The sequence below is a fragment of the Rissa tridactyla genome, chromosome 1, assembly GCF_028500815.1.
Source record: "Rissa tridactyla isolate bRisTri1 chromosome 1, bRisTri1.patW.cur.20221130, whole genome shotgun sequence".
NCBI classification, from domain to species: domain Eukaryota; kingdom Metazoa; phylum Chordata; class Aves; order Charadriiformes; family Laridae; genus Rissa; species Rissa tridactyla.
In genome coordinates, this window is record NC_071466.1 from 87750752 (window position 1) to 87764678 (window position 13927).

At 39.2% G+C, this 13927-nt stretch overlaps 1 protein-coding gene across 6 annotated transcripts in view; it reads right to left on the reverse strand.

Moving 5' to 3' along the window:
• SH3KBP1 (SH3 domain containing kinase binding protein 1) overlaps positions 1–13927 on the reverse strand; it is a 229643-nt gene that overhangs the window by 52275 nt on the left and 163441 nt on the right. For all 6 annotated transcript variants that reach the window (XR_008464532.1, XM_054189028.1, XM_054189020.1 and 3 more), the window contains 2 exons: positions 12425–12500; positions 2528–2622 (listed from right to left, as the gene is read on the reverse strand). Coding sequence is in view for 5 of the 6 variants with exons in the window: in XM_054189028.1 (XP_054045003.1) it covers positions 2528–2622; positions 12425–12500 (171 nt within the window). In the remaining variant the exon portion in view is untranslated. The remainder of the gene's footprint in view (positions 1–2527; positions 2623–12424; positions 12501–13927) is intronic.

Genomic DNA, 13927 nt, shown 5'->3' on the forward strand with positions numbered 1-13927 from the left:
TTCTTATAGATCTGACAGTGAAAACAGATTAGCCTAGTGAGGGATTTTTTATACTGAGAATTTGTATAACTTTCTGGTTTTAGTGATTTCAACAAAATACATTATTTTATAATAATGCATCTGTGATTGTACAAAGTACTATGACACCTATCTCTTTCTTTAAAAGTAACAATCTTCTCTCCTTGGTCTAGGCAATTGGGAAGAATAAATTTTGTCTAATGCTATACAGCACAGAAAGCAAACCCTGCAAAGCAATGTCTTGCAAATAGATTAAAAGAAACTCTGTAATCTGATAGGCAAAGCAAAACCATTGTAACAGTTTCTGAAGTACTTAATATATTTCTATTTAATTCCTCTTAGTCAGTATGGATCACTAACTGGTTATGGAAAGGACTCTCTAAGCACGGTGATTTGAATTCCAGGTAAAAGGCAACTCTCTAGCAGAAATCATTAGTGCGCAGAAAGGTGAGGCTGACTTTGTCATTCCTGACTAAAAGAAAAATTACAACAGACACATGCTTCAGAAGATTTGGACTAAAATAAAGTTACTATATTGCATGGTAGAGCATGGAGGAGACCCCACTGTTTTCAGAACTCTACAGCAAGGGCCCTGACTGCATATCACTTGAATTTTATTTTTTAAACTATGTGTTAAAAACAGATGAAAAACCCCCATAAGCCCGACTGCAATGAGGTCTGCAACCCAGAAAAGGATCGACAAAGTGACTGCTTGTTAAGCACTGTTTCTTCAGTATCTTAGATTAGTTCAGACACAGCATAAAAAAGCACCCATGGAGAAATGCCAAGTCTTTTTGCATTGAGATCCCCCGCTCTCTAGAGGCATGGTTTTATGTAGCTGTTCATAGACATATGACATACCACAGAAAAAAGAAGAAAACTGAATAAAATGTCTGCAGTGGCTTGATACCATCAGGCTGGAGAGCAGAAGGACAGGGGCATATACTAGAGAACACACTGACAAACTTCTCACTGCATGGTTGGGAAATCTGACCAATTCAGTCAAATCATCAGCTCGGTTATTATAGAAGACAAATATCCTTCCATTGTGGGGGCAGAGGCAGCAGGAAGAAGAAAACAGGAAAAAGCAAGCAAATGAAATCTCATATTGAAACCTCAGTAAAGTAACTGTCTCTTTATCTATGTATACTGAAGAACACAGCTGCACCTGAGACCAGCCCTCCCAGAGAATTAAGTCAACCTGGTCAATAAAGCGTAAAGTGGACAGGAACAACATCTTAAAAGCCATTTCCATGATCAGAGACGCTGTTAAATACTCACACAATAACATTCCAAATCAGGCAAAGCCAAAGAGCTTCCAAGACAAGCTAAACAAAACAGTCACCGAGGGCAAGTCATTTAAAGGATATTCAATGTACACAACTTATTTTTTAAATTTGAAGTTTCTCTTCCTACCAAACCTCAGATTATTTTTCTTCAGTTACATCTATATTCTTCAGGACAAAGAACGTCCTCTAGGATTGCAAATGGCTTAGTATGTTGCAAACACTGCCCCAGATGTATTTCTCAAGGTTCTTGGGGTTTTCCCCAAGGTGCCAAATTGCTCAGTCAAGTAACAATTTCTGATTAAACTTATCAATTATAAAATTCAATCTTTTACTTTCATATAAGCAAAACCAACAGCACTATTGTGCACATCATTACAATTATTCTTCATCATGCAAAATCCACAGCCTTTTCTAGTTTGCAGCTTTCTTTTCCCAAATACTTATGGTCCATCAGTCAAAAACATTTAAACAAACTGTAAAATCTTTAGACAAGAGCAGGAAATTTAAGTGCACCTAAACTATAATCTGTTCTTTGTAACACGGTGCACAGCTCTTTTAAAAGAAAACCAACTGTTTACTCACCATCTTATGGTATAGTTTTTTGGAGATTTAGTATAAACCCTGGCAATGGTTTTTCTTTCCTAATCTTGAATAATTTCAAAGAAAAGAACACAGATCTAAAATTATTTAATTTAATTTTTGTTTTATAATTTTTTTACACTTTACCATAGTTTTAAGGGTTTCTACATTTTAAATAAGTGTTTAGTTCATTAATCTCATTTAGGCACATTATCTCCATCTAACTCAAAAAATCTAATTCACAATTCCTACAAGAAAGATAACTCACATGCCTAATAGAGATGTTCAAAGGTGCTGCTTTCTTGAGTCTTCCAGTTTATTTTCTAGGCTTTTATTTCTGTTACAGGGATCAATTTACAATTTAGGTAGATCTGCCAGCACATCCAAATTAAAATTAATTGTTGAAACTTGTGAACTCAAGAGTGCACATCTGCTGTTCTTCACTTAGCATTATCAAGGTAAGGGTCTGAAGCTCCAGAGGAAGAGAGGTGAAGAGTGCTCTGAAGTCTATGTAATGTTTCATTGTCAAACTAGCGTTGTTTTAGGAAGGACACTGCCAAAGGCACAAATAGGGGTTTTACTGCAATTGAAAGATTTTAAAAACTGGATCCCTAGTTATAGGAGAAAAATATTGCTTTTACCTTACTGATAAGTGTGACGACATCACCTTCTCGGATTGTGAGTTCATCATCATTCTGTGCTTCATACGGGAAGATCACTTTGCAGTACTCCTTGGCTGAAAGGAAGAACATTCAATGTGATAAATTATCACTTTATAACAACTGCTTGTCCAAGGGTGAAAATCTTCATAAAATGTTCCACAAGCATCTCTTTGTGCTGCTTTATTTTCTTGCCATCTTTCTCTTTTAGACCTTCATAAACAGTATGAAATATTTTAAAAACTGCACACTGATGAGCATTCCTGCACACGTCATCCAGGGAGTCAGTGCTGAAGCCCCTAGAACCCTTATCTCAAATGAAATTGCTCCAGACAGCAATCTGCCACAAATCATTTTCCTTAGAGTAAGCCTGTATCTGACACATGCTTCGATAGTTCCACTGGTATGGCCTTCCACCAGATCACATAAATTGGAAGCATAAAGAATGCAGTAAGTCGACATAGCTTATCTATCTCCTGGTGTGCAAGAAAACAGGTATTTCTGAATCTATAAAGATGATAAAATAATAAATAATACATTAATAAATGTAAAGGCATTCATAAGTAAACCTTCTGTACACCCAGCATAAAAGAAGAGTTTTGAATGTTAGTCTAAGTTTCCTCTCCCCTTTTCCCTCTACCATCTATAATAAGGGCATCATCTCAACTTTCATCTGGAAAATACAGCAGCCAGCACTCCTACTCAGAAATCATAAAAGGCAGTTGTCATGAAAAGCAGTTACTTACAACATGTTGCTGTGCAACAGACAAGTATGTCAATGTGTCTTACAAATAAAAAGGGAATATGTATTCCAGCTGTTAAATAATGTATAAAAATATGTGATACTCTAAGACAGCAGGCTTAAAAAGACCCAAGAAACACACACAGAAATTACCAGACCCATTGTAGAAAGGCAGGTAACTTTGTAAAAGTATTCACCTCACTTTAAATGTCTCAATTTTGATGACCTCTACCTCTAGTCAACTGTCATGCTTGACGCAGAGAAACAGGTACTTGCAGGCCACGGAAATCTAAATTAATTTGAGAAAAGAGGACTTATTTCTTTATATTTACTGTTAAGAGAAACAGCATTATCACACTTGTGGGGATTTGAGGCTCCACCGGGGTGGTCAGTTCAGCTGCCCAGACACTAGGTGCCATTTCAGGCACTGGTAAGTAAGTAAGGCACCTGCGTGGTTGGCAGATACGATGCATAACCTATGAAAGAGCGAGGTCCCTCTGGCCTGGCAGCTGGAAGCAAGCCAAAATATCCTGGGATATCTCAAACAACTCCAGATGCAAGCTACTGATTTCAGCCCCGGGGCTGAGCCTACTATCTGGATTTAGATTCGGGCACCTGATGTTAGAAACTGACAATATCAGTGCCTACACTTGCGCTACAGTCGATGGAGAGCAAGTCACTAAAGGGAGCAAAGCCTTGAGAGCTGCTCTTCACCCCAAGAGCAGACACCTACATTCCATTTGCTGAATCATGCTCTGAACTGCCTGGACAGCAGTGACAGATCTCCACTGGGATCTACTGGAGCCCAGGCACCAAACTCACATGGCTATACCAAAATTTAGGCCTCTGACTCAGAAGCTGCATCCCAACTGCTAAAGCTTAGTGACAGGAACACCAACCTTAAGTAGGCAGTCAACACATGTGCATGTGAAGGGTTGCTGGCTGTAAGCACAATCAGCCTGAGAAATGAAACAGGAAAGGTCTTCTCCAGCTCTCACACTGCCACTCAGAAATGGCATGAGTTTTATGTGGCGCTACTTCAATGAACTTTCTTAGGCCTTACAGATTTATTTTCCTGAACACAAAAATTTAAACTTATCCACGATCATTAGCAGTTGGTTTTCTGGACCCACCCTGTACTGGGTCTGGCTGGGATGGAGTTAATTTTGTTCACAGCAGCCCACACGGTACTGTATTTTCGATTTGTGACTAAACCAGCCTTGATAACACACCAGTGTTTTGGCTATCGCTGAGAAGTACCTGCACAGAGCCAAGGTTTTCTCTTTTTTTTCCCCACTCTGCCCCTCAGCAGGTAGCCCAGGGGTAGGCAAGAAGCGGGGAGGGGACACAGCTGGGACAGCTGACCCAAGCTGAGCAAAGGTGATATTCTGTGCCAAATAACCTCCTGCTCAGCAATAAAAAAAGGGTGGGCTTTGGGGGATGTTTGTCTGGAAGGTAGCCCTTGCTTAAGAGACTGGCTGGGCGCTCATCTACTTCTGGTAGATGGTGAATGATTGCCTTTGCATCACCTCTTTTTTTCCTCTTTCATTCACCTATTAAACTGTCTTTATCCATGAGTTTTTACTTTTGCTCCCCCTGTTCTCTCCTGTATGGGGGAGAAAGTGGCTGATAAGTGGAACTTAGCTGCTGGCTAGGGTCAACCCACCATACCCCCCCTCTGATGTCTCTGAAGAAACAAGAGTCAGATGAAGACAATGAACATGACCTTTGAAAAAAATATCAGCAAGGGAAAAATAAGCCTCTTTTGCTGTTTCTGAGAGCAGGGAACACTGTCAAATAAATATTTGGTAACATTGACAAATGACTGGACATGTGAGAACCACCACGTCACAACTCAGGTTTCAGGCAGTGAAAGGCATGTCAAACTGCTAGTTTGCTGCATTCTGGAGAAAGGGTTTGGATTTCTCTTCATGGACCAGCTAGGATGTTTTACCTACTCACTATCTTGTCTTCAAGACAGTATAATAACATTTTATGTAAAAGCTGGTAGAAAGTTGACACTTAAGTCAGGTAGATGTAGAGCAGCATGTAAGAGAAACATGAGATTCAGCACATTTTAACACTTCAGTGTGTATGCTCCCTTAAATAATCATGGTTGGTCTTTTTCCTATTCTAAGAGCATTCACATCCTGAAAAACAGCTCTGTTAAATAACAGGTTCAGTGAATTAGTACAAAGGTGATGTAGATAGAATACTGTACTAAAAAAGCTAAGTGCTGCACACTCAGGGAAGTCTCTGGTTACTGGAAACAAGCTTAGCACCTCTTCTTTTGGGATACAGAACAGAAGTCAGGCTGGGTTCCTAGAGGCAAACACCACCTGAGCACAAGGAATATCCTGAGTATCCATTCTCCAGTACATAAAATTGTTCCTCCATTCACGATATAATCTATACACTGTATAATCTCAAGATTAGATGGGAAGCTAAGCTCAACGCACAGCTAATCAACAGAGAACAGCCACTATACCACAGTAACGGTACTATTCTGAAAGGGTGCCAGTGGTGCAGCTCTTGCCCAAGGCGTGGATGAATCCCATCTGTTTCAGGTTAAAGAATGCTTTGAACAGCAAGTGTCTCCAGGGGTCTTGTGTCTCCCAGGTCCTATAACGCAATCCTCCCTCAGCTCCCCCTTGCTGTTTGAAGACTGTAAATTTGAATCATCCTTCAAGATGAAGACCTTGACAGACAAGAGTAAAGAGAAGGTTGTGGTTTCAGCATCTGAAAAAGTCAGTTGAAAATCACTGAAGTGCTCTTTTTTTTCTGTTTTTTTTTAAGCTTTTCCTCTAAAAGTATGCGTCAGTGTGGATCTCGCAGTAAGTGGCTGTCAAAAGCAGCATGACTTCAACCAAAGAACTCCTAGTCTTTCACACATAACAAATGGCTACACATTTTTGCCTTATAGTTTTGATGTCAAGAATTCTGTCCTCCCATGACCTATCTGCCCTCCCCACCAAGATCTTAGCTTTTTTTTTTTAATATACAGATAGCAGAGAAACAAGGAATTAAAGAAGAGAAAAATATCAAAACCCAGATCTTAAGCTCAGGCAAATGCTGATGCAGTTCATGAAGAGCCACGTGTGAGAGATACAAGAGAGAGCTGCGGGAGGCTCACAGCCTCCCTGTACTCTGAAAGCTGGCACAAGAACACAGGGTAAAGGTACAGCCATAGAAAAAATTCATGGTTTATGTACAGTATAAGACTGGACTCCCCGAGTGCAATTTACACTGACATACACTAAATCAGTGTATTCCTCTGCCTAACAAGGGCCCTGTGGATCATGCGGCAACAGAGTAGGTCTCAACAGTACGGATGAGTTTGGAACAATGTAAGTGACCAAAGTCAGCTTTCAAACTTCTCCTAAGGGAATGGTAGACTAACAAGATTTAAGTAAGTAAAAACAAAGCCAACAGGACTCAAAATAATATGAATCTTTAAAATCAGACTAACAGAAGCAGAGAAGAATCTAATAGGTTATGTCACTTTGGTACTAAATTTGTCCTTACTCAGCAGAGCACAATACCGCAAGAGGATGTAGAAACACTTAATTTCAATAGTTATGTTTAGATAGGAAGGAAGAAAAGATAAAAGGAAATACTAATTTCAGACACGGCACTGTAGAGACCAACTGGAACTTGCTGAATTTGGGTGTTTTCCAAGTGAAAAAAACCCACCAAAAACCTAAAGGTCAAAATAATATATCCTATTACAGGCCTGGTAAACAGACTTAAGCCAAATTAAAGCTTCAAACTAAGATACCAATATTAAGCATCCCTCAACTGTAGATGATAAATTTCATTTTTACATTTGACATCCAAGGCTGGGTTTATACACCACAGATGGTTCTTCCAGAAGCCTCTCTTTCTTCCACTGACCTGAAGACATTTTAAAAACATATCTGCTAATAAACCCCCAATAGCAGAAATCTTGGCAACGGCAAGGGAGTAGAAAAGATGATATTCATGAGCTTTTCAGTCCTCATTTATTAATTCAACAATAATTTACTCTGTCAGACCACAGAGTGTCTACCTGCAAACTCACAGCTCCTCCCAAGCAAAGGAGAACAACCTGCTGTAGGCATTGCACAGGGAACCGAGTGAGCAGATAAATCTTACAGCATATCCTACATCTCAAACAGGCTGGATCTAACCCAGGATGTTCAGCTTCTGGCCTGACATATTCTGAACTGAAGAGGGTTTGGGCCAGGTACAATCCTATTTGGAAATATGTACCCTTGGCTACCTCCTGTGATTTTTGAATTGTACTGTTCCAAGTAGACTAGGTACAATGATGACACAACAATAAGTACTTCTCTGCCCACATTCATCCTAGTCCTGTCCTTCGTAAGGAAGGACAAAGCTGTTGCTAGCTTCTCTGACAGACTCCAGGGGCCCAGGGTGACATGCAATTCCCCTTCCCAGCATTGTCCTCGTAGCTCAGAAGTTGGAAGAAAAAGCAGCAGCAAAGAACTAGATATTTGTCACAAGTAGTCTGTCACTGCCCACACTTCATTGAGAAAAATGTCTCGGGACCATCCTAACTACTATAAAGGGGCCATCCTCTAAAAAGAACTGGGTATTTTATGGGGGTACTTGACATGCATCTCTGTTCAGCACCTTATGTGCCACAGTCTGTCCTGAGTTCAAAATGCAGCCTATTTGATACAGTCTCAGGCCCTGCAAAAAATCATTGCCACAAAGAAGGAGAACAATAGCAAGAGACAGCATTCCTGCAAAATACAGCTGCTTCATTACCTAGGCTGTTGCAAGCACTGTATTTGGCCCACAGAATTCAGTGGCTCAATATGTATTTACAATTGCAGTGTAAAGCACTGATATAAATGTATAGACCTTCTATAGGGCTTGGGGTCCAGCAGTACTGTATCAGGTAAATTAATTTGTTTGTATTTTGAGAGAATGGTTAAATACTATACTGTTCAAACCAGAACTGAGCAAACTCCCATTTACTGTATCAGTGGACCCTGTTCACTTTAGAAGCATGTCTCTTCTATTGGTTCTTCTGCCACACTCTTAGGTTGAGCTGTGATGTTCAAGAAAGCAGTCCACAGACAAACATACCTTCAAGCTTAAATTTCACAGGGGACGGTGACTCTTTCCTCTTAGGCCAGGATGACACAATTTCCTCCTCTTACCTCTGCTCTATGTCAGGCAAGAACAGTTCCACCCCACGGCAAAATTTCCTCCATCTCAGATAACCTAACCACTGAGCTGGATTCACCCTTCTAACTTTTCAGAAATTGGTTATTTATTTATTTTTAGTAAAACAAACAACAAACCTGTATAGTTGATTTTTGAGGCTTAAATATTTCCCCCTTGATACGGACACAAACTAAGTAAGAAAACAAGCAGCATTAAAGTAGTATTCCTTGAGCTTAAGCTTCCCCTCTTTAACTATCACTCACAGAATGTTTGTGAAATGACATAAAATGTATAAAATCTAGTGAAAAATTACATCGTTACCAAAACCAAAAACCAGATGAAAAAAATCCAAACACTACATTCAGCAGAATTTGGTTTTACAATTAATTGCTACACTCAAGATTCATAAATGGATTGCACTAATAAATATTTTCACTGAACTTCACAAACTGTCAAAACAGCACCTCATCAAACAAAAAATAGAAACAGAACTAATTAGGGCCCCATTAATCTAGATTCAGCTACTCCTTATACCTTCTACCATCATGCAAAAAGATTAGTCGCTTGATAGAATTTTGGTATTCCTATTAGGCAATAGGTTAACACAAACAGTAAATAGTCAGTGAGTGGAGCAATCAAATTAAGTGCTGTGATCAATGCATTCTGCGACTTACTGCCTTTGCTGTTGTGTTATCTGTTTATTTATACTCCATTTTTGCAATCTCAGTAATTCGCAGTAGCGCTCTCAGTCATCGTGGATGTTTTTGCTTTGCTAAATTTTAGAACCCAGAGCTACTTAAAAATGCATATGAATTTTCTACAATATAGCTTTTTCACCGCAAGCCACTTGAACTAAAAGCAAGCTAATTCATAGAAAAAAAATAAATCTCACCTCAGAGATAGAATTATGAACACACACGTATGCATGTGCCATCCCAGCTACCTAAGAGAGATGGAAATTCAACAGCAGAATAATTCCCCTGTAAGTCTAGGGCTCCCAAAAAAACTAAACCACACAGCTCTCCCCTCTTCTCTTCAAAGATGCATTCTTTCATTCCTGAAAGGTTAGCGATGTTTTCCAAGGGAACACTCAAGCTATGTAAGGATTTGTGCTTCACTGTGCTCTCCCTTCGAGCAAAAAGTCCTCTTTGGCCCTGAAGAGTCATCTGTTTATTCCCCAAAATCTTAAGCCCAATTTTGAGAGAGATTTACATAGCATATTGTTGGGAGATGCAGAACATACTGCTCTGTCTCTTGTTCTGACCAACTCATCCCATTGCAGAACTTAGGCCATCTCGCATGTACTAAGAGCAAATGGTAAGCACATCAAGTGCCTTGCTGCAAATCACTGCCCTGTTGCATCAGAAAACTATAGGAAAAAAGCAGACTCAAATCAAGATGTGAAAAGAGTCAGCAACAATCACTCCATGCTGAAGCCCCTGTGGGCACAGACGGAAGATGATATTGCTCCCCTTTTCCTCTCTCAGCGGGCTCTTTCACAGTACAACTGCATTTTTTATCCAGTTGAGACTACGGAATAACAGCATCAGTCATGGAAAGAAATATGTGAAAGATGAAAAACTGTATTATTCTTCTACGAATGTAATTTCTCTCTTGCTCGCAGCAGACATCTCCAGCAGTAATCCCAAGGGAATCTAAATCACATATCCAAAAGCCCCCTCTGCATACTGAGCTCAATCTACGGATCTTCTACTTCTTGCTACTTCTTTGGAGAAGGGCACAGTATCTGTTTTGTTCAGCAGTTACAGACTCCAAGGAAGACTGGGACCCTACCATCCGAGGCAAAAGTGAAAGTAGCTGAGGTCCAAGGTGTAATGATACTTTTATGCTGAACACTGTAATTAGGACATTCATCAGTTTTCTGAGACTGCAAACTTCCCTGCATTCAATGCTTTTTCAAGCTCGTTTTCGGTAAGTTTTTAGGAGAAAACAAAAATTAGATTTTGGAGAAATGACCAATACTAGATAGATCATAGTTCTATGCCAGACTCTGATCATACTGCTCATGTCTGGCTATCAGACATTAACTGTATTACGAAAAAATTATTCCTCTGCCTATATCAAAAACCAAACTAGAATAAAGTATGTTTAATTTTCACTGAAAGGTTTTTCAATTTAAATGAAGGACAACTTCAACTGATTGAAAAGTAGCTCCTGTGATGCCATTTGAGGCTCAGACAACTACGTGTAATTACATTATATCAGACCTTCCTATACATGTGTTTCTCTTTCCCAAGCAAGAACAGAGATGTCTAAAATTCTACTGAGGCACCCGAGATTCCAGGAAAGATAAAACATCCCAAATAATAAAGTTGAGGTAAAATTCACAGAACATGCAAATACATTGTACAAATAAGTAGCTCATCCTCCTCACTAGTTCTGGCGAAAGGGATGTTGAACGTTTGCACACAATCATGGTGAAAACAGATGGCAACAAAAGAAGGATTTTCTAACCAAAAAGGCGTATCCAAGGGAAGTGACAAATAGGTGAAAGAAGAACCAACCAGACCCTGAAAGTGTTGATGGAGAAGTGCGTCTGTGTCAACCAGAGCTCAGTGTGTCACTGTAGAATGTACAGTTCTCTAACCACTGTTCAGAAGGTTTCCACATTTGTTTATAAGTGGGAAAAGTATGAAAGGCCAGTACCCTGGGATGTGATTTAGTGAGCAGTTTTATGTCAGAAGTATAAGCTGATGTGGACAGAGGCAGCTGTTTCCCAGCCTGGCTTACCACACAAGGGTTAGTGTTGCAGGTGGGAAAGCCCATGGGATCACCCCTTTTGATGGCACCTACCCTCAGGTCAGCTTAGCCTGCTCCAGCTGCAGGTTAGGAAAGGTAATTCCAAAACACTTTCATTCAGGAGCCTGTCATTACCATTTTGCACATCTTTTGGTATTTCAAGTTCTCACTTACTCAGGGCAATTGAGTTCTTGCAGTACTTCCCATTAACAGCCTTGTGTCACAAGGGGAACAAGGTAAGAGGATGTAGCAAGTCAATTAGTGTGGTGTAGCTAATGGACAGTGACTCGCTAAAAGTTGTTTTAGGCTCTTTTGCAACTCTCAACTGAAAACGTGGTAAAGCAGGTCAAAATCACACACTTCTCTCAGACCGCCCCTATTTTGCTGCTCCAGATGCTTGCCTTCCTATGTCTGTATGTGTTTCAGTACTGAGACAAAACATTACCTGCTAACTATTTAAAAGGAAGGAGGAAGGACTGTGCAAGACTTAAAAACTCAACACTTTATATTATACTCGATTTTTTTTCTAAGGTATGGCTATGTTCTTTTTCTTTGTATTCTTTTCTACCAGAATCCATAACATTTAGTTGTAACTTTATAGAAATAAAATCAAAAGATAGGGAATATGTATGTAAGGTATTTGGTAAGGTAGCTACGTATGCCTCCCTAGCACTGAGACATGCCTAAAATATTTATTTATTGTCTTTTGTTTACAAAGTATTGAAAAAACAGAACTGAAGTTCTTGGATGCTGTTAATTCCCCATAAAACTATACCACCCACACAGATTATTTCTGCTACATAAAGAAAGAAAAAAGAGGAAAAAGTAAGGGCACTCACAACCAGGAATATTTTCCTATGACCCACCTACAAGTTACAGCCTGAAGCTGGATCTTACTCAACTCTGACTAATTCTGAAGTAACCTCAAGGCTGAAAGCTGATCATGCAATTTAATTTGATTTTTGGTGGCAGAAAACTTGAGGTAGGATTATCAGAGCAAAAACAATTCAGAGGATTCTGAGAATCAAAGCATTCTGTCTACGTACCGCCTACTTAAAAGTTTATCCTAAATATATCTGCATCATCGCTTTTCATATATACAGGACACGCTTTTAGCCAAAACCAGAGAAAAGTGTTCAGCTTGCTTTTAAGAGGCTTAATAGCACAAAGTGCAAAGAAGAAAAAACTATGAAACCTACTTTTTGTTCTGCTGTCCACTTCTATTTTTGTTGGCTCCTGAGTTGCTGTGGCTGGAGGTAATTTCTTCCCAACACTCTGAAAAAAAATAATTATTCTCCTTTAAAATTTGCAGGTTCAATTAAAATTTGAAGTTGGACAACATAAAAAACTGTAATGGAAATACAAAATATAGGAATTGAAAAAAGACAGTAAAGAAACAGAGGCAAATTAAAGTATACTTAGGTTTGTCTGTGGGGGGGTTTGTCAGTTTTTTTTTTTTTAAATTATAAAGAATTCATAAAAATGTCATCTCAAATTTTCCCTGTAAAAAATGTTTACTAACATTTTTAAACATTAACTCCTTAACACCGTTTCGGGGAATACTCACAGAAGTTTCATTGGTGGACTGAATATGTGATGAAATTACTTAAAGAACGGTGCTATTCAGTACCAAAAGTAAAACTGAAAGAAGACTGGGGGGAAAAAACCCTTGATTTCTGTCCATACAAAGAGTATTCATTTCAGTCATTATGTATCAAGTGTGATTTTTAAGTTGACAACATCTCTTTAAATGCTTCACATTTTTGTTTATTTTGAGCAAAAATAACTAATTTACAGAGGAGCACTACAATAAGCAATAATCAGCCTCAAACAGGTAAGCTGAAAGAACAGTAAACAAAAATTATCTGTCCCCAACAAAATAAAAATCCAATTGGTGATATTCACCTTTATGTATCTTCATCAGTAACTATATGTATGCTATCTCCTCTCTCGGCTTTTCTCCCTGTCAAGAAAGCTGTCAAGCTTTAAAATCCCATCCACGTGTAGTTGAGGACTTAAGTGTAATTCTTACTTGTTTATATAGATATGAGTACGCAAAAGCCCTAGCTGTAGCTCAACATTCTTTGCTGGTAAGGTATGCATAAACACCACAAAACCTCCTCCATATTCCAGTGGTCTTCTGAGTAAAAGCTAAGAGGCAAGAAAGCTACGATTTAGTCTTGAAGGCACTGAGAACCTCTTGGGGACCATGAGGAAAACACTGGTCAATATGAGAAGCAAGAGGACTACAGCACTTGAAGTGGTTGAAAAATTTCAAGGTGTATAAATACGAAGAGCTCCATATTAGCAATTCTGTACACTGAATGTGTCAAAACTTATCTATGAAAAGGAGTAAAATACACACACTAGGATCTTAGGCTGGCAAAAAGAGCACCTCTGGAAGAGAGGTGGTTTTGAGAGTTGTGCACAAGACAGTCATAGAATTTGTGTTGACAAGTAAGACAAACCATGAATTGCAATACCCCAAAGTGTCCAATTTAACTTGCAGAGGGCAGCAGAAACAACTGATCTTCTGATGACCTTAAAACTCTACTTACAATCTGCAGTTCATGCACTGCTGGGGAAGAGAGATCAACAACAAAACTCTACAGAACTTCCCAACTTCTTTGATGAGGTAGGAATGAGAGACAAGGAGCATTATCCAAAGCAGCAATTAGGCAGAAAAATAGAAGACAGATTCC